This window comes from Hetaerina americana, unplaced genomic scaffold (assembly GCF_022747635.1).
Source record: "Hetaerina americana unplaced genomic scaffold, ioHetAmer1.1.p SCAF_15, whole genome shotgun sequence".
NCBI classification, from domain to species: Eukaryota; Metazoa; Arthropoda; class Insecta; order Odonata; family Calopterygidae; genus Hetaerina; species Hetaerina americana.
The window spans coordinates 7,941,057-7,964,710 of NW_027286625.1; the positions used below are offsets into that span (position 1 = coordinate 7,941,057).

Genomic DNA, 23,654 nt, shown 5'->3' on the forward strand with positions numbered 1-23,654 from the left:
ACAAAATAATAACTTTGGCACTAGAACGCCTTTGTACATTTATTTTTGTGTTCACTCACTCATTTTCCCTCCTCGTGGGGAACAGGAGGTTATTCCGCCGGGCAAGGAAGGAGGAGGAGGAGGGAAGGAGACGAGTCGGCAGGGAGTGGGGGGTTGAAACGACCCGCGTCCGAACTGGCTGCCCGCGATTAATCACGCCGGCTTCGCACTAAAATAGACCGGGCGAGCGTGGTGTGATTCTTTGGGGATGAAACCGCCAGGAGGTGGGGGGGATGGGGGCCTCGTCCACCTGCCCGCACAGAACAAGGTCGCCCCCCGTCTTAATGAAACGGAAGGCGGGGACGCTGCGGGAGAAATATACCATCGAGTGGGTGGGAGGGGGGGTATATACCTCTCCATCCCACATAAATTTAGGGCTAGTGGCATTGAACCCCCACCACCCCGCGTGGCGACGAAAACCCGAGGAGATCCCAGCCATGCCCCCGGAGACCGCGGGGCCCAGGAGGTGGGGGTGATACTGCGCGCGGCCGCATGCATTCGCGGGAAGAGAAAAAAAAATTACACAGTCCGACGCGAAATCCGAGGACGACGAATGTAGAAAAAAAGGGAGTGAAGTTACGCAACTGAGTTCAAGGGCTAGACGGGAAAGGAAAGGTGGGAAAGGCGGTGCGGGGAGTCGATTCGGTCACGAAATCATCTCCATGCGATTGAAAAACACCTTGCCGAGGGTTAGTACACGGATTGCATTAAAAAAAAAATTAGATCGAACTTGCAGACGAAGCTAATACGTTCAAAGGGTCGTTTCTGTTGCATCCAAACCAATTTTCGCGATCTGTGTCAAATACATTGCCAAGTCTCCATGAGCAATGTAAAATGATTTGCGAATAAAATACACTCATAACCTGGCTCTGAGACGACATAAATCCCGACAAGTGTTTCCCGAGAAGAGATACCGAATGGCCGCGCCTAAGAATGGTTACAAGCTGCTACGTGGAGCAAGTTCTCGCTGCTGATCAGGCTTTCAACGCTACGCTGTACGCCTAGCGCGTTTTTCGTGCGTTAGTTGCATCGGATGGTAAGCATGAGTGAATGAGAGAGACGCTTGGCCTGCTACGATGCACGCCGCCAGGAGGGCGACTTACGGGCCGAAAAAGGCTTCTCCCTACGCCGAGGAACTCGAAAGTTTTCACGGGATTAATTAACCGATCCGAATGCCTACGATCCATTAATGTTTTGCTCTTGGTCAAACGCTTTCTTCTCGATACTCCCGGGATCGAGAGCCAATTTCCAGGCGACTGCAGCATTCCTAGGGGCTTTTTTTCGGATCAGACGAGACCAATCCCTCTGGAAACCGTTTCACTGCAGTGATTTTCACTTGCGCCAGCTTCATGAGAGCGTAAGTAGTTAACGAGACTGTGCTTTTAACCGATTGGATTGGAGGGGGGACAACACACACGAGGGTGGAAGGCACAATGAAAGCGACTAAATTTCTAACCTCCTTCTGCAGTCAACTCTTTCGGTCACAATCTTAAACGTACCCTTACGTGAGGTATGTCTATAGCGCGTACTTGGCCTGGCTGGGGAGTATAATAACGTGAACTCATCACTCCTTGAATGCACCTCGACCGGGCGTTAAGCCGAGATAGCGCGCTTTAAGCCACGTTGCCGACTGCATTTGTGAAGTCGGCGCTCAGTATAGGACCGGCCGCAAGCGTCACAACATGCCTGCACGAGCAATGCAATAAAAAAAACGTTCGGCAGTCTGCTCTCCCCTAATACGACACTAATTTGCGTCAGCAGCCGTCAACGAATTAGAGAGTCCACGCAAATGCGAGTGTCCTCGCGGCAAGTAAAATAAAACATCGCCTTCATCCCCTTCATCCCAATTGGCATGGGCGCGAAAACAAAACGACATCGTATGACGGACGGAGCCGACCAATGGGAAGTCGCCATTCAGTGGGCGCGTCCTAATGATATGTACACCACACCCCGGCGAGTTAGGCGCGCCGTGGCTACAGACCCCAAGTCACGACTCGGAAGAGTTTCCATAATAAATAAATAAAACATGAGTAAAATAGCAAATGAGATCAAAAATATACAGAGGGCAGGTTTGTTCGACGACGACGACCAAAACTCGCAGAGGCTCAAAATCCGTATATAGAGACAAATGCATTCTCTTTTGTGAATGGTGGCACGTCAAATCGGCAGAATCTTTAGTCCGGGGACGGATTCAATGAGAAAACGGTGTGGAGTATTGGACGGTTAAATGGGACGTTTTTTATCATAGCTCCGCGATGACCACACCACGTCCACCGTCAGGACGTTTCGATCAGTTAAAATATCCCCCTCATCCAGCGCCTGGCAAGAGTGACCACCGCGGCTTATTCCACAATCAAAATCGAGGCGTTAGGTCACCAACGGACAGACGAACTATCAATGCACCCCGAGATTCAAAGCGACTAAGGACTACCAAAACCATTACGAGGATTATTTCAAAGAGGAGGGCACGCGGCAATGAGTTGAACCTCAAGGCAAAATGAATTAGCTAAGTTCGACGAACTTTCCCAAGTCCGCGAAATGAGGAGCTACTACTAGAACGCCCTCGATGAGGAGAGAAGGAAGAAGTTGGCACGCGAGGCAAGCCTACCAGAAAGAAGGGCAGTGCGGTACGCTAGGCGTCTGACGCAATCGACACCCAACAACGTTCTTAAGTTGAAAAAAACAAGGTAAACGTATTCATGTACATGTTGAAAAGAGATACGGAAAGTGATAACTGATAAGGTCGTAGAGACGCTAAAAAAAAACACTAAGGTAATTGATACGAATTACCTTTCACATCCTTGACATGAAAATTACGGCTAACGGATTAATAAATTTCCCAGCAAAAAAATGTACACCATCTCAAAAATCAGCAACTCGTCCATAATAGCGAGAAACTGTTAATTTATGAATGATTGACTACAAGAATAATATTAGGGAAGTGTTCTGCCACCTCGTAGGTCAAAATCCAACAACGTTTATCAATATTCAAGAGCAAACTTTCGCACAAGTACATTGAGCGCGAGGGTAAAAATTGCCATTTCCTCTACTAATACTCGTTTTGTTTCAAGGAGCACTCAAATCATCTTAGAAAAACAAATGCAATGAGTAAACGATTTTTTTTACCAGGAACGATGTAGTGTTTATAATGAAAGAAACGTCCACAGTTAATAACAAATAGGATTTCCCACGGTAACTCGGTCATGTGGATGACATGAGCTAGTGAATTTGGTTCCTTTTTACCAAGCAGCGATAATTGCGGGCAATCATGACACCTCGACGAAATACAGCAATTAGAGGCAAATCTCGAAACATCCGCGTTCACAGTTCGTAAAAAGACTCGTTGAACGCACCTCCCGCGGTCGGTAATTAAAAGCGAATCCCTTCTACCCATTCCACCCTCTCACAATCTTTACAAAATAAAAAAAGTATTTGAGCCAGGGCGACCGATGCATTTGTCCTCCACAACTGCGAACCAACAATCGGATAACGACAATTGAACGACCACTTAGAAGAGGCAAAAGAGGTGGAAGATAGGTCACGGACACTTCCACGAAGTGGACTTATATTTTCCACAGGGGGCATCCACCTCGTGGCCTCTCAAGCCAGCCACCGAGGACTGACGCAACAGCGAGGAGAGGAAAAAAAAGGGGGGGAGACCAACATGCAATAGACCGCGAAGGAAACTGATGGCTGGACATGGTGGGAGGGAGTAGGAGTACCAAAAAATTTTTTTCCACCTACGAAAATAGCCGACGAAATTCTGAGAGAAAAATCACTCCGCTAAGAAATATAAAACCAGGACGTCACAATTCCTACAAACTCTCTTGAAAGAGTTTCACGCTTCCACCACTCACGGCGCCACCCTCTCGGCGAAAGAAGAATTTTTCCTGAGGACGTACAGAGGGCATCACCACCTACCTCCACTATGTCTTTGGAGGAGCTGTTCCTATCTCCCGCCCGCCTGAGAATGATGGGTAATAAAGCCTAAGTGCGGAGTGAAAGAAGAATGAGACTTCTTTCCTCCCCTCCCCCCCTCCTCTTACAGTGGTGATGATTGAGAGAAATCGCTCAAGACAAAATGGCGCTTTTAATAATTCCATTCCGAGCGACAAGAGGCCGGCCGGTCCGGTGACCCACATTCAAGTCCTCGGGCTATGGCACAGCGCGCTGTAGGCTAGGGAGGAGGGAGTCGCTTACTATGCAAGGGAGTGAGAAAGAGGGAGGTGTCGGGGGAAGTGGGGGTGGGGAGGAAGTAGTGCCGGGGTGGAAGACCGTGAAGGGTGGGGTGGGGGAGGAAATGAGAGGGGGAGGGGGGAGCCGTCGGGGATATCGAAGTGTGTGCGTGCGTGTTGATTGTGTGAAGGCTCTGAAATTAGGGAAAAATGTTTTCAATTGTCCAGGATAAACGGGATGTGACCAAGAGTGAGGAATACAAAATCTCACTATATAGTTTCTAAAAGCAACTTGCTCCCAATCTGGTGGGGTAAGTGGGATGAAATTCACCAAAGCACGAACTGCGGGAATTTCGCGATAAAATTATTAAAATTTAAGACAAGTTTGTTTTCGCACAATTAATATCGCCCCCTCCACCCCCCCCAAATTTCGCTGGTACTTGTTCGTACGATGTTCTTGTACGATGAGGACTCGCTGAAACATTTCCAGGAACAGAGTTATGTTAACGCAAAGATATGATTCAGCGGAAATTCGAAAGAAAAAACTTAACTAGGTACGTTATCGTATTAACTTTATACGGGGATCTAATTTTGTCGGAATCATTTTTATCCTTCCGATCACTTCATCACCTTCGGAAAAGACAGTTGAAAATGGCAACGCAAGCATTCCATTTTTTTTAAACACTTCCACGCGTCACCGAGGACACAACCGTCGCGCAGCAAACTTGAAAGCACTCGCACTCCTCCCAGTATAAATTAAGGAGTCGATGGAAGAAGTGTACTCACTCCGCCGTGAAAAATATTTAATAGGTCAGCCCAAAAACTCGCGTCCCTCAAGGTCTCCCGGCTGGTCAGAAGCTGTCCCCGGTCTCCCCTCCTTCTGGTGCCCTTATAGGACGGACGATAAAAAAAAGGTAGAAGAAAAAAGACCGTTTCTTATTTCATTCTTGGTGACGAATGTAATGACGAAACATCCAACGTAAAACGCCCGATTCACCCCCGACGAAATGGCGAGAACGCACTCAAATGAGTCATTTTAACGAATACTGCAACCTGACGCAAAACGCGAGACTTGGTGGGCGGCGGGGGGGGGGGGGGGGAAATGGGGGGGCAGGGGCGATGAGAATTCGGTTGCGTCAGAAAGGGAAAATTAGGGAACGGAGCGCAGTCCAAAACTCGAACGCGAAGCTTCGGTCCGAGAGAGTAAGTCAGAAAGAATGACCGAACCCAACCACCAAGATGTGCAGATCGGCTTGGACGGAGGAGGAATTCAAATGGACGGGGGACTACAGGGCACGCGGGATGCACGACTTGGCAAATACAACATTCACGCACCGCGCAGAGGAAAGAGAAATCCCCCCGTGCCCCGCTACGAGAGGTGCAGCCAGCGGTCGATGAACCCGTCCTCGACCCGAAGAAGTTTTGAGGTACTCGAACGAACTATTCGAGATGTAGCGCACAAAGTAGAGAAGAGGACGTGCCTAGAATGATGAAGGCCCCCCCCCCCCGCCCCTACCAAATGGGAGAGTCACCGTGAACATCCACCTAAACCGATCATTGGTGCCAATCAACCAGTCTCACGAAGGGGCAGAGGTCCTATTATATAAACTGAGGCATAGGTTCTTAATCAGTGCCGTTTCAAAGCTGTCGCACACAATTCATGGGTTTGTGGCTTACGAATGGGAGGATGCTTTTAGTATCTTTGTGCGCTGGCTTGAGAGGCACTATTATTGGAGATATATTTTTTGAGAGCAGAGAAAAGTTTTCGGTAGCCATGTTCGATTCGGTAAACCTATAGCGTCCCATATATGCTCCCATTTGATGACAACGCATTAACAGACAACGCCGCGATCCAGAAAACGGTCTCGACTTCATGCAACTTCTTAAAAACTTTTCAGCAAAACAAAAGCAGAGAAATAGTGCAGTGAGGATGAAATTCGGGTGTGACGAATTTGATATGCACATTCCTCGATCCGCGAAAACTAATTTTATAATGATAATGTACGAAAATTATCGGTTAACTCTTTTTAAAGCTACGATCACTCCTGGGATTTCAATGCCACACTCGCAATATATATCATCCGAACTATGGCGACGCCGAATTTGGTAAATCAGTGGAATGGAAAATTTTAAACAAAACAACAAAAACTGGCTGTATCTCCAAACGAAACCCACCGCCACCCGGGCCCCAGATTTGCCCTTGTACTAAATTCAGAAATGGGCCCCGCCTTCGGGAACGTCGGACACGAGCTAATGGGTCAAACAAAACCTGCCCGATTTCCTACTGCCCCACACGACTCCCCTTTCAACGACGACCACGGCTGGAAGGCGGGAAAAAGGATTCTGAAGGAGAAAAAAGTTAAATGTTCCATGAAGAACAACGGCGGGAATGGGACGAATAAAAAAGACCCGTAGCTTAGAAATAATAGTGAATAGGCATGAGAGGGGAAGAGTCGATGATACATTTGACGCACTGAGGGGGGAAAAAATAATTAAGAACACCAGTTGCAACTCCCACCACCTAGCCGGCTGTGACGACGTCCGAACGAGAAATCGTCCCTTTTCACTGGCGTGTGGGGGTTAGATGAAGTAGGTGCCTTTCCAAGCAACCCCTACCCCCGCCAACGGGGTATCGTCGCCTGGTTGCCATGGCGGGCGCGGTGCACGACACGCAACTATAACCGGCGGACGACTCGGTCGCTCAGGTCGACATTCCTCCTCACCGCCTTTGGAAGGCTCCGGAGGAGAGGGGGGAGGGAACCAACCGACTTCAGGGAACTACGTCACGCGTCACGGAAGATATAGGGGAAGGGGACGGGTGTGCACCCAATGAGAGAAAGAGAGAACTAATTATTACAAAAACCTTTTCACCGGCAAGACGTTTCGCTTTCCCGTGTCTCCGATGCCTACTCCCCCCCCCCTCCCAAGCTTCCACGGCGAATTAGTCAACCGAACACAAAACCGACCAAGGTTTTCTATTATTTAGCACGTTATTAGGAACGAAGAAAATAGGAATAAAACTTCACCACTTTCCTCGTGACGTTAGTTTTATGATCACGGGAATCGACGAAATGTAGCCCAGAAATTAAAATGGGAGTCACAGAACATTACTCATTGCAGTATTTCTTCATACGTTTTCGGCCAGGGATGTCAACCCTTGGAATTTCAACGGGAAAATACATACATGTATAATTACAACGGGACGGGACATTCTGGACGCAATTTCAGCAATTACTTGTAGCATTGCATCATTAGGATTGTTTTTTTACTACCTTACCATTGAACACTAAACATTTCCAATTGAATTTTAAAACCAAATTATTATTGTCGAGGCAAACAACATACTACGCGAAACTTCAAAATACGATTTTAACACAGAAATGTTAATCGTCGCGGCACGAGAGTTTCGCGGAACTACTGTAAGCTAGCATCAACATTCAAATCCTGGTTAAGATTGGAAAATTGAGAATACATATATATCCACTCGCTCCCAGCACCAATTAAACTCTCCTACGCTCTCTAACCCCGGAGAAACGTCCAAAGTCATGTGAAAGGTCATTTCTGGCGGAAAATTCAAGTCGATCTAAAAGATAATAACAATCATCCTATTTACTAGAGCGGGGCCGGGGGGCCTGCGCCCATCAGCCATGATGGAAAGAAACCACAGGCCGCCTAGTTTTGCCGCTCCAAACGGGTGGACAAAACCTGAATGCCGATCCCACCATTCCATGAACCTGGAAACGGGGTTATTTTGTAGGGGGGGGGCACTACGAACTGAAGCGAATTTTTCCGCCAAAGCACTGTTTTTTTTGTCCTTGGAACGAAACAATCCTACATTTCCACGAAAGAAAAAAACTGTAACCGTCCTGTTCCAAGAAAATCAACAGAAATCAGTCACGCATCGTGAGAAAATACGCTTCGCCGGTAATCACGCAAATCCCACTTACACACGCACTACAATGTACGCAAAAATATCAATTCAAGGTTTCCGAATTGCATTTTTTTTCGACTTGGTCCTCACTCTCCGCCACAAAACTTACGAATCTGCGGAGGCGATCGCGGAGCTACTGTCAACGGACGCTCGGACAAACCGATGTCAGCCTGCACGAGGCGCAGTGGCTATGAATGAAGAAGGAATCGCGGAGGAGGAGCTATGGCGAGACAGCAAACAGTCTGAACAAACTGCTCCGAAAAGTGTTTTGGGTTCGAAGGAAGGGAAAGATGAAAGATGGGGTGGGAGTCCTTTGGTGGAGGGAAAGGGTCAAATCAAACTATCCTCATAATCCCTCTCCCCTGAAATAGCTGGCCTATCTATTCGGGTCTGACGGCGCCACCGTCGCATTTAGAGATAACAAAAGAAATCCCTCATCTCCGCGAATAGAACCCCGCGGAGGTAGGGAGGGCAATGGCCCAATACTCTCTCTCAGTGTTCTTGTGTCTACATAACGGATTCCCATTTGGGTTGGGAACTACTTTCCAAGCCACCCTGTGCAAATATACGCCCGCTGCGGGGCTTCTGCCATTCAAAGACTGTCACAGACAGAGTCGACTCCTCTCGCACGACGCCGATGTGCCCTCCGTCGGCGGAGAGAGGAGGGCACGAAAGTTGGAAACATCAAAATGGAAACTTGAGGCAAATTACACCCAACCTCCCCCCCTCCTCACGTACACATCATAAAGCGCATGCATTACACAAAACACTCATTGCATATGAAATGATAAAATGACAACGATTCAAAAAAATGACGGTTGGCGACTTGGTGCAGAGAAACTTAAGCATCAATCAAAAAGTGCTAAAAAAAACCACGGTACAATGAAATATGGATAAATTGACGACCAAAAGGCACATTTGTATGCTTGCCAAGTTAAATCCTACGAGGAGGCCACCGAAATTGGGGCAATCCACCGAATCGCATGTAAATATGTATTATGCAAACTCATAATGGAATGAGCGACTGGATGGCTGAGGGGAGATGGGACGTTTCTTCTTCCGACGACGGACAAAAATATACGATTCAATAATCCAAAAATCGCCTTCAATGCCCATTTTGTACCCAGTTACTCACCTGCCCGTCACCCTGCCCCCCAAAACAAAATCCCCGTCTCAAACAACCCCGAGGTACGCAGAAATATCCTCTGCATTCGCGGAACCACCCCCGAGAGCCCCCCCCCCTGCAGGATTCAACACTCCTGCTCCCGCACCCCCTTCCACCATCCCCCTCAATAAACCTCGTCTTATCTCGGAGCAAACAAGACTGACACAATTTCTCACCGTCAAGTGGAGCGCTCTCGACTAAAATAAGCAAGCCGAGAAAAAAAACGAAGCAGAATGAAAAAAAAATTAAAAGTGCAAAACGCGAGCGCAAAAGCATCTGCAACATCTCACACGAAGTTTTTTTCTGTGCGCGAACGGCCTATCGCAAACCGTGCACACAAATATAGGAAGGAGTACGTACGCGAAGGGACGCCGTCGGTGGAAATTTCCATGACGAAAGGACCCCCCTCCACTCACTCTCTCTCTCCCGTGTTTCCGTGGTACCCATCCCCCCCAGGCATTCCGATGCAAGTACGAATTATATCGATCGTCTGGCTACCTGGAAGGACCCCGGCTCCCACCCCGGATGCCATCATCTCTCCCGAGGTGACTCATCGACCAACTACCAAAGCCAACGACCAAAGAGGAGGACTATTACAAGGTGACAGCGGCGATCACTCGGGAGGTGGAAAAAACGAATAAATCGGAGAGACCGGAGGCCGGTTTGAACGCCAATGGGTGGAAGCCGAGCGGTGTAACAATTCGCCACTGGTGTGGATAGATAAATCGTACGCGTAACTGACGGCAAATAGAATAGCACTCGAACGACGAGTTGCCTGCGGAATAATACACCACCACCAACCCATTACGCTTAAACAAAAATATGCACTCCCGATTTGCTTCACTCAATCTCTATCAGTATCAAATTAATACACTTCCCAATGGCGAATTCCTGAAATACACGTCGCAGTAAGTGGTCACAACAAAGATCGCCAGGTATGGTTAACAAATGGCGGAAATTCGAAGTAGAAAGAAAATTTGGTAGGGGAGAGATCTCGAGAGCCGGTGAACTATTACTACCACGATAAAGATTACACGTTAGATTCGTAAGTAATTAAAAAAATTGGTAATTACAAAACGGACAGTGGGGAGAAAGGGAGGAATATGAGGGGGGGAGGAGAACCGTATGGAAAATGTTAATTACGGGCAATATCGCTGTACTAGTTAACATCGTCACGATCCACACCATGAAAAAAACCAGAGTCACATAGCAGACCAACTAGTAAAGATCTAATTTCGCATTGAGCAATTTGCAGATAGGTGGATGGCGGCGACCTTCTCGGCACGGGGTCAACGAACAGAATGACGCCTCCGGAAAGGGAAAACCGACAAAGGAAGAACTCGAATCTGCAGTTGAAACTTAAATATGATTTTAAAACACCTGCGGATGAGATATCTTCTCACGATCATAGACATTCACGAAAATCCTGAGGTTCGTATCGGCGAGCCGCCACAAATGACTCGAGCGAACGATTTCCCCGGGTTAGTTCGCCAAGGACGAAACGGAACCGGAAGGACCACTCCCCCCCTGGAATAAAAGTTAATTATTGTCCCGTAAAAGACTTCCGTCAACATTTTCCGCGAAACGAAGAGAGATTATTACTACAACAGGTCACCCTTGGCAAAAAAGAACCGGCATGCCCCTCGCAAAAGATTATTTAAAAAAAGTTTCTAAGTGCAAAATACGGACGGATACGGCAACACTTAAAACGTCTTGGCTCAACGAAAAATTGCTTCCGCGAAAAGAACAAATCAAAATCTGACTCTTTCTCATTCCGGGGAGGAGGATGACAAAGGCAGACCGGGAATATTCCACGCACCAAGAGAGTAATGCACCCCCCTTCTCCTCGGGATGACGAAACCACTGAAAATGCCATGACTCAGGAATGGCGTAGACGAGCGCTCGACGACGTCTGGTATGAAAACCGGAGGAAATTCCAGATGGCTACAGGAAGAGTGCACAGGAAAAAGGATTTAACGTCCGAGCGATAGGGCAGCTTTCCCCACCCACTCACCCCACCACATCCTTCCCCCCCCTTTATGTAACCGCGGATTATAGCTAGGGGCTGATGAGTGGAATAAATTCGTCAACCGACTCAAAAACAGTGACAGAACTTGGTCGGATTCAGGGGACTCCCACATTTGACGTTTGAACAGTCGAGCAGAGCACTGCTGCAAAATGTACGATCCAACGAGTCTTAATATTTCACCTCTCACCATAGGTAGGTTTCCCGTCTCCAACCGCGGGCATAAATACTTTAATATTAATTATTACAAGAGTTTCAACAGCTAATGATCTTAGGGTTTGGAAAATACATATGAAGGAGAAAACGTTGACCTCACTCTTAGTCGCTTCTTAAATCTCCCAATACATAATTACCACAAGTATCCCAAGATCGGTGAACATAACCAACGAGTTATTACTAGATAAAACTTTACACCTAGGGAAACCAATGCGTGATAAACACTTTCCATACGCTGTAACGTAACAAAATTGCTGAGGTCTCAAAATTCATAAAGATACCATCGCGGATCCTCTCAACAAATTAGATACATCAAATGATAGGCGTTGCTCCTATTTTCGGATCTAGGAATCCCCAATCCCAAATCTTGCTAGGGCGCACGAAATTAGGACCGAATACCTACCAGCAGCCTAGTCGTGAGGATAATGCGCCGGGAATATCGCTGAGGAAGCAAATCGAATGCTGCGGCAAACATCCGCCAAACTCAGAAAAATGCGTACGAACTATTAAGGAAAAATAATCCATCACAAAGGACTACCTACATAAATATATTACTAGCGAGAATGATATGAGGTCGGGACATTTTTAAGTGACCCTCCAAAGACATGAATGAATCCCCGGAACTAATAAAACATTTATTTAAGGGAGGGGAGGAATAAACCCATGGGGGGCGATAGGCCATGAGGAAGGGGGGGAAGGGGTTTCTTAGGCTTTCGAGCGACTTCATACCGGTATAACAAGGTCCTCGGACCCCTCTCTCTTCCCCAATCCCAGCCGACGGGGCCAACAAGGAAAAGAGAGTCCATTCCTAAAAACCGTCCTAAACCCTAGGTCAGTTAAAACCGCCCTATGACCCTCTCTCTCTCCACCGACATCCCTATACCACACCCCTGCTACCCTTTATTGATCCTGAAGGGGTTGCGGCGAGGGAGAGGGGGAGAAACGAACCATATAAACACATATGTATGCGTGCGTGCGAGTACATATGTACCCGAGATCGAATAAAGGGGAATGAGTAAACGGGCACGCACCATCCTCCCTTGGCTGAACGCATGAAAACCATCCTCAAGCCGAAAGCCATTAGGGCGGAAAGCAAGAGATATGTGCGGGGGAGGAAGAGGCGCCGGAGGCGTCTTCTGCAGCGAGTTTGCCCGCGTGCGCTTGGCCAACCCGAGGTGAGGTTACCAAGGGGAGGGCCGAGGTGAAATGCCGGGGAAATTCGAAGTCCCCCTAAAATGTTCACACTCGATTGATACTAACCAAAATGGAGGATCATCCATCCGAGAGTATGATTTCAAAGGCGCAATTAAATCTGAACGGGATGAAGATAGTGAATATTGCTTCCGGAAAGTGATGACAACGCCCTCGGCTGGTCTCTCTGAAAATGACGCGGTCTCATTGCAAATCATGACTTCCATAAAAAATTTAAGTTTTCCAGAAGAAAATCAACTGAAGGTTATCATAAACCCAAATGTTGGCTCCGATACTCGCGTGGATAGAGTTCACACGTATTTTTGCAGCGTGCTGAATGATATTCACGAATCCGAGGTCTTCGGGCCAATTCGGATCAATTTCCCTCCTGCACCAGCGCTACTGATTCCCACGAGGTTGTTTGCCAAAACATCGCATCGTATTTTATTTCGATAATATAATCTCGTGGACCCTCCGGTGAGAAACTGATATCTCCACACATTTACTCGACCAACTACATATAATAAGGAACTCCTACAATTAGGGACGCGATTTCCGTAATGGTCACCACAAAACAAGCACTAAGCAAGACAAATCAAAACTTTGTGAAAGTGGCATTATAAACCTAACAAGACTAGCATTGGGAAGACTTTCTCGAAAGAATTCACAACAATGGGCCAATGCAAGGGAAAAAAACCTGGATCGCGACGAAGGAGTAAAACTGTTTAAAGAAGCTTCGACATTGCGAGGAGCGAAGGAAAGTAAAAATTTTAAAACACCAAAAAAGTGAAAAAACAAACCTAAGCGAACCAACCCGAAAATCCCGTCGTGCCTTTATCGCACATCAGGACTGGGGAAGGGAGGGAGGGGGGAAAGGAGTCTCACGACGTAGGACAGGCGCGAAGCGTGATATTTTATTGGGGAACGAACGGCAACGCTGTCCGCCTATGAAAGAAAGAATAATACCAAGGGACCTAAGCGTCCGAGGTAAATCTTTCGTAATGGGCAGGACATAATACACGATGCCAACCCGTGGGCAGTGCTGGAGGGAGAGCATTTCTAACCTCCAGCCTTGGGAGTCATAGCTCGCGAGTACGACGACGGGTGGAATAACAATTCAGAGAGATGTCCCGAGGAGGTAAGGGCAAGAAGGAAGGGAGAGCCCGGCAACAGACCGCTGGTCTCTTCTTGGAGAAAGCTGGAGTGAGAGGATCTTCGATCGGCGACTTCGAAGCATAGAGCGAGGAAGTGTGAAGAAATAAGTGATCCTGCCCGACTTTGAAGGCATTCTATGAAATTTTAATTGACAATAATCCCACGACCGATAAAAAACGCCAACGCATGCAGAGATGTTAACACTATCATGCTGGGGGGAGGAGCTTGCGACTGTCTATGAAAAAAAAGTAGTTTGCGCACAAACTCACGAAAATGGATATTTCCGTTCTATTGGGTCTATGCAGGTGTGCGTGCCTACACACGTCAGAAAAAACAAGTACCAAGATCATGTACTCAGTCGTTAATGACACCTCAAATCTTGGAAACCGCGCGAGCGTACAGATAGTACATCAATTGCCGAGTTCGGTGGCTCCCGCAACTAACTTGCATACCATAAACTCGGCCGACCAGAGAGAATAATTTTGACAACCATGGAACAAGGCTGGAGAGGGGGGTGGGAGGAAAGGGGGGTAGAGGGCAGGGGGAGATGGGAGAGAAGGGAGTGGTTCCCAGCGAACGGAGGGGACGTGAGGCAGATACGAAAAAAATTATTATGGTTTGTTTGCAACGTTGCCAAGATTACTAATGAATCTCGCATCCCGCGGGCACGCTCTTGCGGAACTTTCGCGACGGACGGGGAATGAGAATGGCCTCCTCGTTAAAGGCTGCCGGTGACAATTCAACACGGAACAATTTTGACAATCACCGAGAACGGAAATTCCGGGATGACAAATTAAGATAGTTAATTGACAAGGTCCTCCGGGGAATGGCGACTGAACAGACCTCTCTCTTCATTACACATGTACTACACGTGGATTGGGGGCTACTCAGTGCATTCGAGTGGCACGTGAAGGAAAACAAAAGTGGAAATTAATCCTATAACATGCAATATAACAACTTCAGACTTTCCTCTTTTCAGTCAAAAACTACATTTGAAAAAATACGACAGCGTCCGGGGAATATATTGCTGCGGCAAAAAAACAGTAACTTTGACATATTTAAAAAAAACAGGAGGCTCTATAACCCCTCGGAACTTTCTAAGAAACGCGACAAAACGAAAAAAATCCTAATTTCCCCTCATAAAAAGGGCTAATACGATAACCAGCAAATTCGTTGATGGCATTATCAATTAAATTACAAAAAACATCCACACAAAAAACAAACGTCCGAGGAGGGTCCCCGGGATGCGGCCCGCGGGCGACAGCGAATAAAAAAGCCTAACCCTCCCGCGACATGAATAAAACATCACACATCCTCACTCCCTACTCCATTTGACCTTCGATCACTGGTTCCTCGGTCATCATCGATTGGCTGAGAGCGAACACGAGAGGGGAGAGTAGGGAACCCCTCCCGCCCGCGCTCGACTCCCCGACCACACTAGACTATACTGGGTTCGCCTAGCGTCACGAAGCGATCACCGAAATTCCTCATCTCACGGCAGCGTGGGTCCCCCCTTGGAGTTGAAGGGGAGTTAGGAGAGGAGGTATGGGAGAGGGGAAGGGGTATGGGAGGTGGTGGCGTGCATGAGAGTTAGGGGGTTTAGGGGGGCGCCATAAACGAAGGCCCGACCAAGCACTTCACGTGGGAGGGATGAACTAGCAGCCTGGGTTATTGGGAACTTCCTCGGCTGACACGAGTAGGGGAAAAGGCAGAGGGATGGGCAGGATTTTGTGGGCGGGCGAGTGAGAAAAGGGTCCATTTTTTGCGTGAATTAACTCCCAGACCCTCGCAAAATATCATACCATTACCCTATTACAACGCCTCTTAGTCCGGATGGCATTATAACACAATGAAGAAAATCTCACAACGGGCAATCCATAAAAAGAATTTTTTACTCAATTCACAATTAATCGATGGGGCTACAGAATATCGGATTTCCCCATTTTAAAATCGCAATGCAACGTTAAAAAAAAACCATTTTGAAAAACGATTTTTTTAAAATCCGGCTTAATTTCACGGATCACCTATCATGGATTCTGGTATTTCCTCTCATCCAAAAAAAATGGAAAAAAAAATAATCCCACACACACACACTCTTCGACCCCCAAGGAGTTCTTAAAAACGGAGATGTTTCCATTTACAGAAACGTAAAAACGCACTTTCCCCTACCACATCTCTCCGTTCCTTATTTACACACCAGCGTCTCGACGCATCAAAACATACACTTCCAACGGCCAAGCGGAATTCGGAGGAAAAGAGACAGATAGGGGAGGGAGATAATTAAAATAAAAATAAAAGGCCACGGCGAAATTCCTCCCCATCCGACCGACGACCATCTTAATTCCATAGTTTCTACTGCAACCCCGAGCTCCGTGGGCAGGCAGCTGCCTGTCCCGCGGAGCTAGGGAGGAATCCGCATCTTCCGACACTGCCACAGCGACGGACCGCATCCCCGGGAGAAACTCAAGTGGCAATAAAGATGGGAGAAAAACAGAGCCTAGGGGGAAAGGAGAAGGGGAGGAGGAAAGGCGAGGAAGATTAGGAACTTTTTTTGCAAACACTCTCCGGCCGACCGTACGGCGAGGGCGAGAGCGTGGTGGTGGAGAACGCGGAGAACATCTGCGAGAAAATTCGGCGGCGTTCCCTCATCCTATACAACCAACACCACTAAGGACTACTACACTATGGTTGGGAAGCGATATCGCCTTACGCATTTGCGTGAGCAAGTTTTATTTCGATAGTTTCCAAAGTTTTTTCCTCTCTCTCTCTCTCTCGACTAGAAACTAAAAAATATAACTTACGAGCTCGGGGGGGGGGGGGGGGGAGGATGGAGTGGAGGGAGTGGGAGAAGGAGTAGTTTCGCTCGCCCACAGTCCGGGAAGCAACGCCACAACGGAGAGGGCTGGAATCAACCGGTCGTAGTTACTAGAGAAAGAGACGGGAACATCCACTAAACATTTTCCAGCGAAGGTTGAGGGAAGAATATCGACGTCTCGGAATTATAACAGTATTTTTTCACCCCTGCCTCAGTATCGTTCTGCGACTCCTTATCTCAAGAACTAATAATTTTGTTTTGCGGCTACAGACATAATTCGAAACATAATTATTTCATTCTGATACGAGAATGAAAACGGAGCCGAGGCAATGAGGGCCTAATCTCTCGACACCACCGAAGCTATTCAAATCAGGCCCTAGAGGAAACAAAAAAACAAGGGAAGGATATGACACCTAAAATAACACCAAAAGGATCATTTGCGCGGCTAATTTTGGCAAAACATGAATTAACAAAACCATATCACGAAATTAAACAAGGACATTCCCGAAAACTACTTGAACGTCGGGTGGCGACCTGGGTAATCTGACGCTTTCCGATTCAAGTTTTGTTTGATCGAGCGAAAAGTCATTAATGAGGCATTACAAAGAGTAATCCCCATCCAATCAATCATTCCAGCAGTGTAAAGGCAAGAATTTTCTACAGTAAAATCCAAACTACCCTTTTACACCCTACCAACAGATAATCGAGTAATCATTTTCATGTGATAAACTTCAGATCAAATACCTATACCTATACCGGGGCCACTCTTAAGAGAACGATTAGCGTCCTGAGATGTACCCAAGAAAAATCAAGAAATAAAATTATCTATTCCCTCGACATCAGAAATTTTACAAAACCGTTTAAAAATATTTTTTGTAAAACAGAGAGATAAAACATAAAAACCCATGTTTTCGGCTCGATTTACAGAAGGATTTTACCAAATACCGATCTTCGACATTGCCGGGCCATCACAGAATGCATCACACGCCGAAAATTGTGCGGGCGCTATCATTCCAAGATGCCGTGAAGTGCAAGATCGGTGAGTGAACGACGTGTGGCAGGGTCGGGTAAAAGTAACTCGCAGGAGAGAGCAGACCGTGCCGCAGGTTTCACAAAGCACCCAGAGCGCCCCAGTCGGGGGAATCTCGGGTGCATTTGTGTGTTTATCACGGTAGTCGCGGTCACGTCGTCAATTGCAGTCGGTATGGAAAAGCCAGTGAACCGTAATGTCCATCGCGGCCGCCTAGAAACCCTCCTACCCCCATACCCTTCCAATGCCAATGAACTTACATACATAGCTATCCGAGTATACGTATTCATGTACATATTACTCCTTTCCCATCTTAGCGAGATGCCCTCCTCCTCCCTCGCTGACTGCTACACCTCGAGACCTCTCGTTTCTTGGCAGCGAACCAAAAAACCTTCGAACCACTTCACATCCCTCCCCCCAACGCCCCCTCCTCCCCCCGCTGGTTGGCCAGCTCACCATGGCGACGAATGCTCTTCACGTCTCGCATCTCATTACTCAAAGCCGTGCGAAAGGGGGGGAGGTGCAGGGGATGGGTGGGGTACCCCTCGAATGCCAAAGTGCCGAGGACCACGAAACATCTCCCACCGATGGAAATCACGGTGAATAAGTAAGAGCGTGATGAGGGGATATATTTGACGTGAAGAATACTCTGAGATAAGGTTTTGGAAGTAGGGATGATTGGGGCGGGGGAGATGTCACCAAGGCTGAAAAGTGAACTTGCAAATGCCTTTAGCCTAAAAATTAGCAATGGATGATGGGATGTTCATTGGGGCGAGGATGGAAGAAAAATGAAATATGCGACCAGGCGTTAGGACGCAAAACATGCGGTCAGACCTCGACCACTCTCCGCTTCCTTGGCTTGGTGGTGACTGAAAAACAACGCATATTGCACATGAAATGACAATTCACAAACGCGAGATACCATGGAATCAAAAAGACAAGGAACCACTAGGTGAAGTGATAGCATTTCGAAGTGCCACTTAACACTCCTGAAAGACAAAAAAACTACCCTCGAAAAACAAACAAAAATCGTTAATTCGGAATAATTAGACCAATCACTACATAACAAGGCAAGTTTCAGATGAAACAACACCAAACGATTGAAACATTCAATACTTTCGAGGCAACATTAGGGTATATAACACGTAATCCGACCCCCATTAACGTCAGATAGCCAAACCACACAAACATTTTACAATTGGTAACGTTGATGGCCGATGAAAAGAGGAAAAGTGCCTACTAAAATGAATGCAATTAAAATTAATACCCGTAATACATAACCATCCTTTCATAGCACCCTTTCATTTCGGGACGGTGATGGAATTGCCATCGGGGAAAACTTCAAATAGCATCAATAAATCTGACCGATGAAGGAGAAATGATAGAATCAGTGGGTGTGCAAAAAACGCCGGACGCCGAGCGTATATGCGGCGGCATGCGACGAGGGCATAGGAGCGTCTAAATGGGGTCGGATCAACTTAAAAGACGAGGGGTCAGCATCAACAAGGGGAAAACCATAAAGTGATTGATTTATCGTTGAAACCGTCTCTCGAAACCATTGAGCTACAACTCGGGTCGACGGGGCCGGTGGCCAAGAGTTGATTGCGAACCAAGGCTACGGTGAGGAGTTTCCACGGCGGCAGCGCAGGTCGCGAGCGACATCGAGATGAGGAACGAAACGGTCCAGGGCAAAAATGATACAGCCAAAGGGGTATAGAAGTCATAAAGAGACTGGATTAATAGGCGACTTTGCGACAGTGTACGGGTAAGTTGCTCGTTTACTGGTAATCAACGATGGCTTTTCCCTTCGCATATAACACACCTACTAGTCGTTCGAACCTCAAATGACTCCCCTAAGACATCAACAGAGCTAAAACCCCTAACATTTATTATTGTTCTCGTCACAAGGAGCACGCCTCGCATTCCCATGGAGCCAGCCCTAGCCTGGCGTCCAGGTATTTTTTGCATAAGACTGCTATCATGTGAATTCTTTCATATATAAAGCTATAATGTGAATTATATCATATATGTATTTGTGATGAGAAAACTAACTTGCTGATGATGTTGCATACCTGGGGCGGAATTACCCCCTGTCACGCACCCTATCTGAGACTACACAAAAAGGAGCTCATTCCGAAATGATTGAGCATTGCACCTAGCACTACAGACGGGAGATCCCCAGTAACGACTTGTACTTCTCCACTCAAGTCCACGCGACATATGCGGTCTTCCAGGCCCTTTTGAGACTCTTATTGGGCTAATCTGAAAATGGCATCAGGATTCGAAGAATCGATTCACTATAAAGAATGCGATTTCACGATTGAGAGTTTATGAGGCCCGTATGCTGTGATCATGACGGTGGCGGTGAACACTGTGGAAGATAGACACGGCGTGAACCACCCCCCGTTGTGTATTCTTGGGAGATAGAAACGGCTCGCCGTGAAGCAACGAGTGAATTACTCCCGGAGTTGGTTGAGTGGGCGCAAGGGAATCGCGGCGATGAGTGCACGAGAGCGGAAGCGAGTGTTTCAAAAGGAGAGAGGCGAATAGAATGAGGAAGTGGAATATTTGAGGAGGGCCCAAGGACCACCGATGGGTGACGTATGACGGGCAAAACGGCCGGCTTAACTTAAAAATGTGAGTCACGAGGGTCAGATCAAAGGAGTCCACCACCCCGCCGGCGATAAACCGTCAGTTATTCGTCCGTCGGCCCGACAATGAAGCCAACCGGCCGGATACATGCGAGCGACTAATGTGGTAGTAATTACCCCGATTGTTATGCAGCTGACTTAACGGTCCGCTTCTATCGGCGATAATGATACATAGTAGCATGCACTCACTTCAGTCGATTTGAAGTGTTTCCATAACTAAAGGATTCAGTGTACCGGAGAAACTTTACCCATACCTTGCTTACATATTAATTCACAATCAACTTATCGACTCGGGCGCAGCCAATAGATCGGAGGAGGAAAAAACACAGTGAATATTACATATACAGTATATATTAGAAGGCAAAAACAGGTATTCTCAGAAGTCCTGTCCAGACACGATTCATTCCATTCCGTAAACAACTTCGATTACGAGCGACGTTCCCTCTCACTCCCTCAAAATGGGTAAACAACCTCATAAATCACCGGCAAAATTGCATACCTTCGGGGTACTATCATCCCACTATGGGAGCTGGTACCAGCACATTACTAAAAAAAGAAGCTAGATAGAGAAGGGGCGAATTTTATGTTCATCTATTACCAAACGCAGGCGATAAAAAGTCTTTGGCACCGCTGACACCGCTTTGGGACCCTGTCACGAATTCGTGTGCGACGACACCAAGCAAGAAGCTGTAAATGCAACAGTCCTAAGAAACATGGAAAACAAAAAAGAACAATGCCCAAAATAATAGATATATATATATATATAATGGCTTGTTTTCGGTCTTACCTTTTCCGTTCGAATTGCAGATAGTGTATGTCTCCCATTCTCTCTCTCAAATGTGCGCCGCCTTAACTCCCTCTTCAGAAAACATTTGCAGACTGATTTGCCTGATTACCCTCCAAGTGATCACATAAACACACTAACTCCTCCACAAATTTTGAAATACGTCAACAACAACAGACAACAACCGCCGAAACGTCGGTTTGGGGGGGGGGGGAATTGCATAGAAAAACAAAAGATGAGGACCACGGTTTGGTTAGACATCGGGGAAGAATCGCCGTGAGATTATTGGAGGAAGGGGCCAGTTTCAAGTACCAGGGTTCGACGTCCATATCGACAGAGGTTATGTGTACAAAACTGTACCAACCAAACTAACGAGATGCAACCAACCAAAGGGATACTCGGAAATATACACCAACAATCGTTTCGATTTCGTAAATTATCACAAACGATACACACCTTAGATACTCATTTCGCATGAACTTAATACCGAAGCGATTTGATCGAATTTCATCCTCTCGACACTCGCCGAAACGGGCATTACAGCTGCGCTGTGGCAAACTCGTCTGGGCTTCCTACACACTGAGAACGTTGCGATGCGACAAACGGACATCCACGGGAAGAAAATTTCGTTTCTGGCATCGAAATCACCGGTGGGAAGGGGAGATGAGTGAAGAGGGAAGGCGGAGACTATATAAACGCCGAACTTTTCTTTCCTTCCCACCCGCTAGACCGCATCAATCTCCTCCAAGCACACTTTCCACCCTCCACAATTCGCAAACGACTACTCACATCATGGCCAATTTGCCCCATGTTCTCCGGCCGGTGTTCAAGCGGCGTTATTCCCGGCGGCAGGGGCGGCAGCGATTCGGGTTCGGACACGTTTGAGACCGGAATCTTGGCGGATTCCCTCCTCCGGTTCCTTCTTCCGCCGTTGCCCGCAGGCGCGACGACCAGGGCCCTCGGACGCCTGTGCTGGAACGGCTGACAGCAGCCGCAACCGGCGGACGGGTACGGGACCGCGGCCAGGCGAGTCTCATCACCGTCCGGCGGACGGTGGGCTACCGTTGCTGGGGATTGAGCCGGGTGCCTCGTGGTCGCTGCGGAACCGATGCCCCCGGGTTCAATTCCCACTATTCTCTCCACGGAGACCGCCGTGTTTACAGAGTGGTGGCAAAAGATGGGCGACGAGGGAGCGTCGCGGCGGTCACGGACTGGGGGGAAAAGTGATGCCGGGAGGAAGCCGGCGGCGAAATCGGCTGACGGAAGACTTCTTCCTTCCTTCGGAAAGTTTCCCCCGAAGACGTTCTCTCCTCCTTGTGTTCCTCGCGCCGCTTGTCAATCGACGGTTGGTTCGCGACCGCTGCTGCTCAAAAGTCTTCCTTGTCCCGCTCAGAAAATTCTCCTTCCTTTCACCGGTCTTCGTTTCGATAAAAAGCGCTTTACTTTAGACTGTTATGTACAAAAAGTCTTTTAACTTTCAACGAAGAAAACCGGGCGTGCGAACAGAGAACTTAAACAGACGGTTTACAAATGGGAAGAGAGCAGAAGAAACTCCAGCTGATCTCTCTGGCCAGCCCTCGAACCCAACTGAGGAGAAATAGTAGAGGCAAGGCAATCATCTGTTCAATTCCCTCCCCTCCGGTCCCCCATCCCCTCCATCAACACTCCCCTTACGCCCCTCCAGAACGGGTCGGGAGTAGACTCGGGGTGGGACGCGGAGGGGGCTGCGGAAAGGGAGAGAGGGGGGAGTGGAGTGGGAAAGAGGGGGAAGAGGCGAGAGGATGGAGGGAGGGGGGGCACGTTGGGCGAGAGAGCAGGAGGAGTGTGAGGGAACGGAGGCGAGGCCGGGTTGGCCACGAGGGGCTCGGGAGGGGAGAGGGTCCCACCATTGGTGCGCTGGAAATTCGCCGTGCGGGTTGCATCAGCGTAGGAGAGGAGGGAGAATGGAAGAGGAAAGTGAAGAGGTGGAAAAAGAAGGGGATGGAAGAAAGATGCGAGAGAAACGTGGGGTGGAGGTGAGAAGTGAAGTCGAGGGAAGTGGAGGGGGGGCCTTTTTGATGAGGGGGGAGGGGGAAGGGGAGGCACGGTAGGCGCCTAGCAACGAAAGCGCCCCAGGGAAGTTTGTCCCTCCCCTCCTGCCCTTGCCGCTCCTCCACCAGAACCCCCACCCCACCTCAACTCGGCGGGGTACTCTTGCCGATGGGCTAGCGACTTCCCCATTCCGCCGCCGCGCGCGCTGGGATCGTCATCTAGCGTCACATGATCCAGCGATGGCCGTGCATTGCGTTGGAGGCACGCGTGATTTTGTGTACTCAGCCCGCATTTACGTATCTATGATGCACGCCGTAGGTGAACGCATACTTGTTCGATGTAGGGTCGATGCGTGTGAAAGGTAAGGAAAACAGGGATTGATTCATTCGTTTCTTAGCGGTGTCGAGTTTATTTTTCTTTGGCTGCTCCTTCCCTCTTCGGTCGA

At 48.0% G+C, this 23,654-nt stretch overlaps 1 protein-coding gene across 1 annotated transcript in view; it reads right to left on the reverse strand.

Moving 5' to 3' along the window:
• Sesn (Sestrin) overlaps positions 1-22,752 on the reverse strand; it is a 59,865-nt gene extending 37,113 nt beyond the window's left edge. Inside the window, exon 1 of the mRNA XM_071583832.1 lies at positions 21,968-22,752. Coding sequence (XP_071439933.1) covers positions 21,968-21,988 — 21 coding nt within the window. The 5' untranslated portion in view covers positions 21,989-22,752. The remainder of the gene's footprint in view (positions 1-21,967) is intronic.
• Between the last annotated feature and the right edge of the window lie 902 nt (positions 22,753-23,654).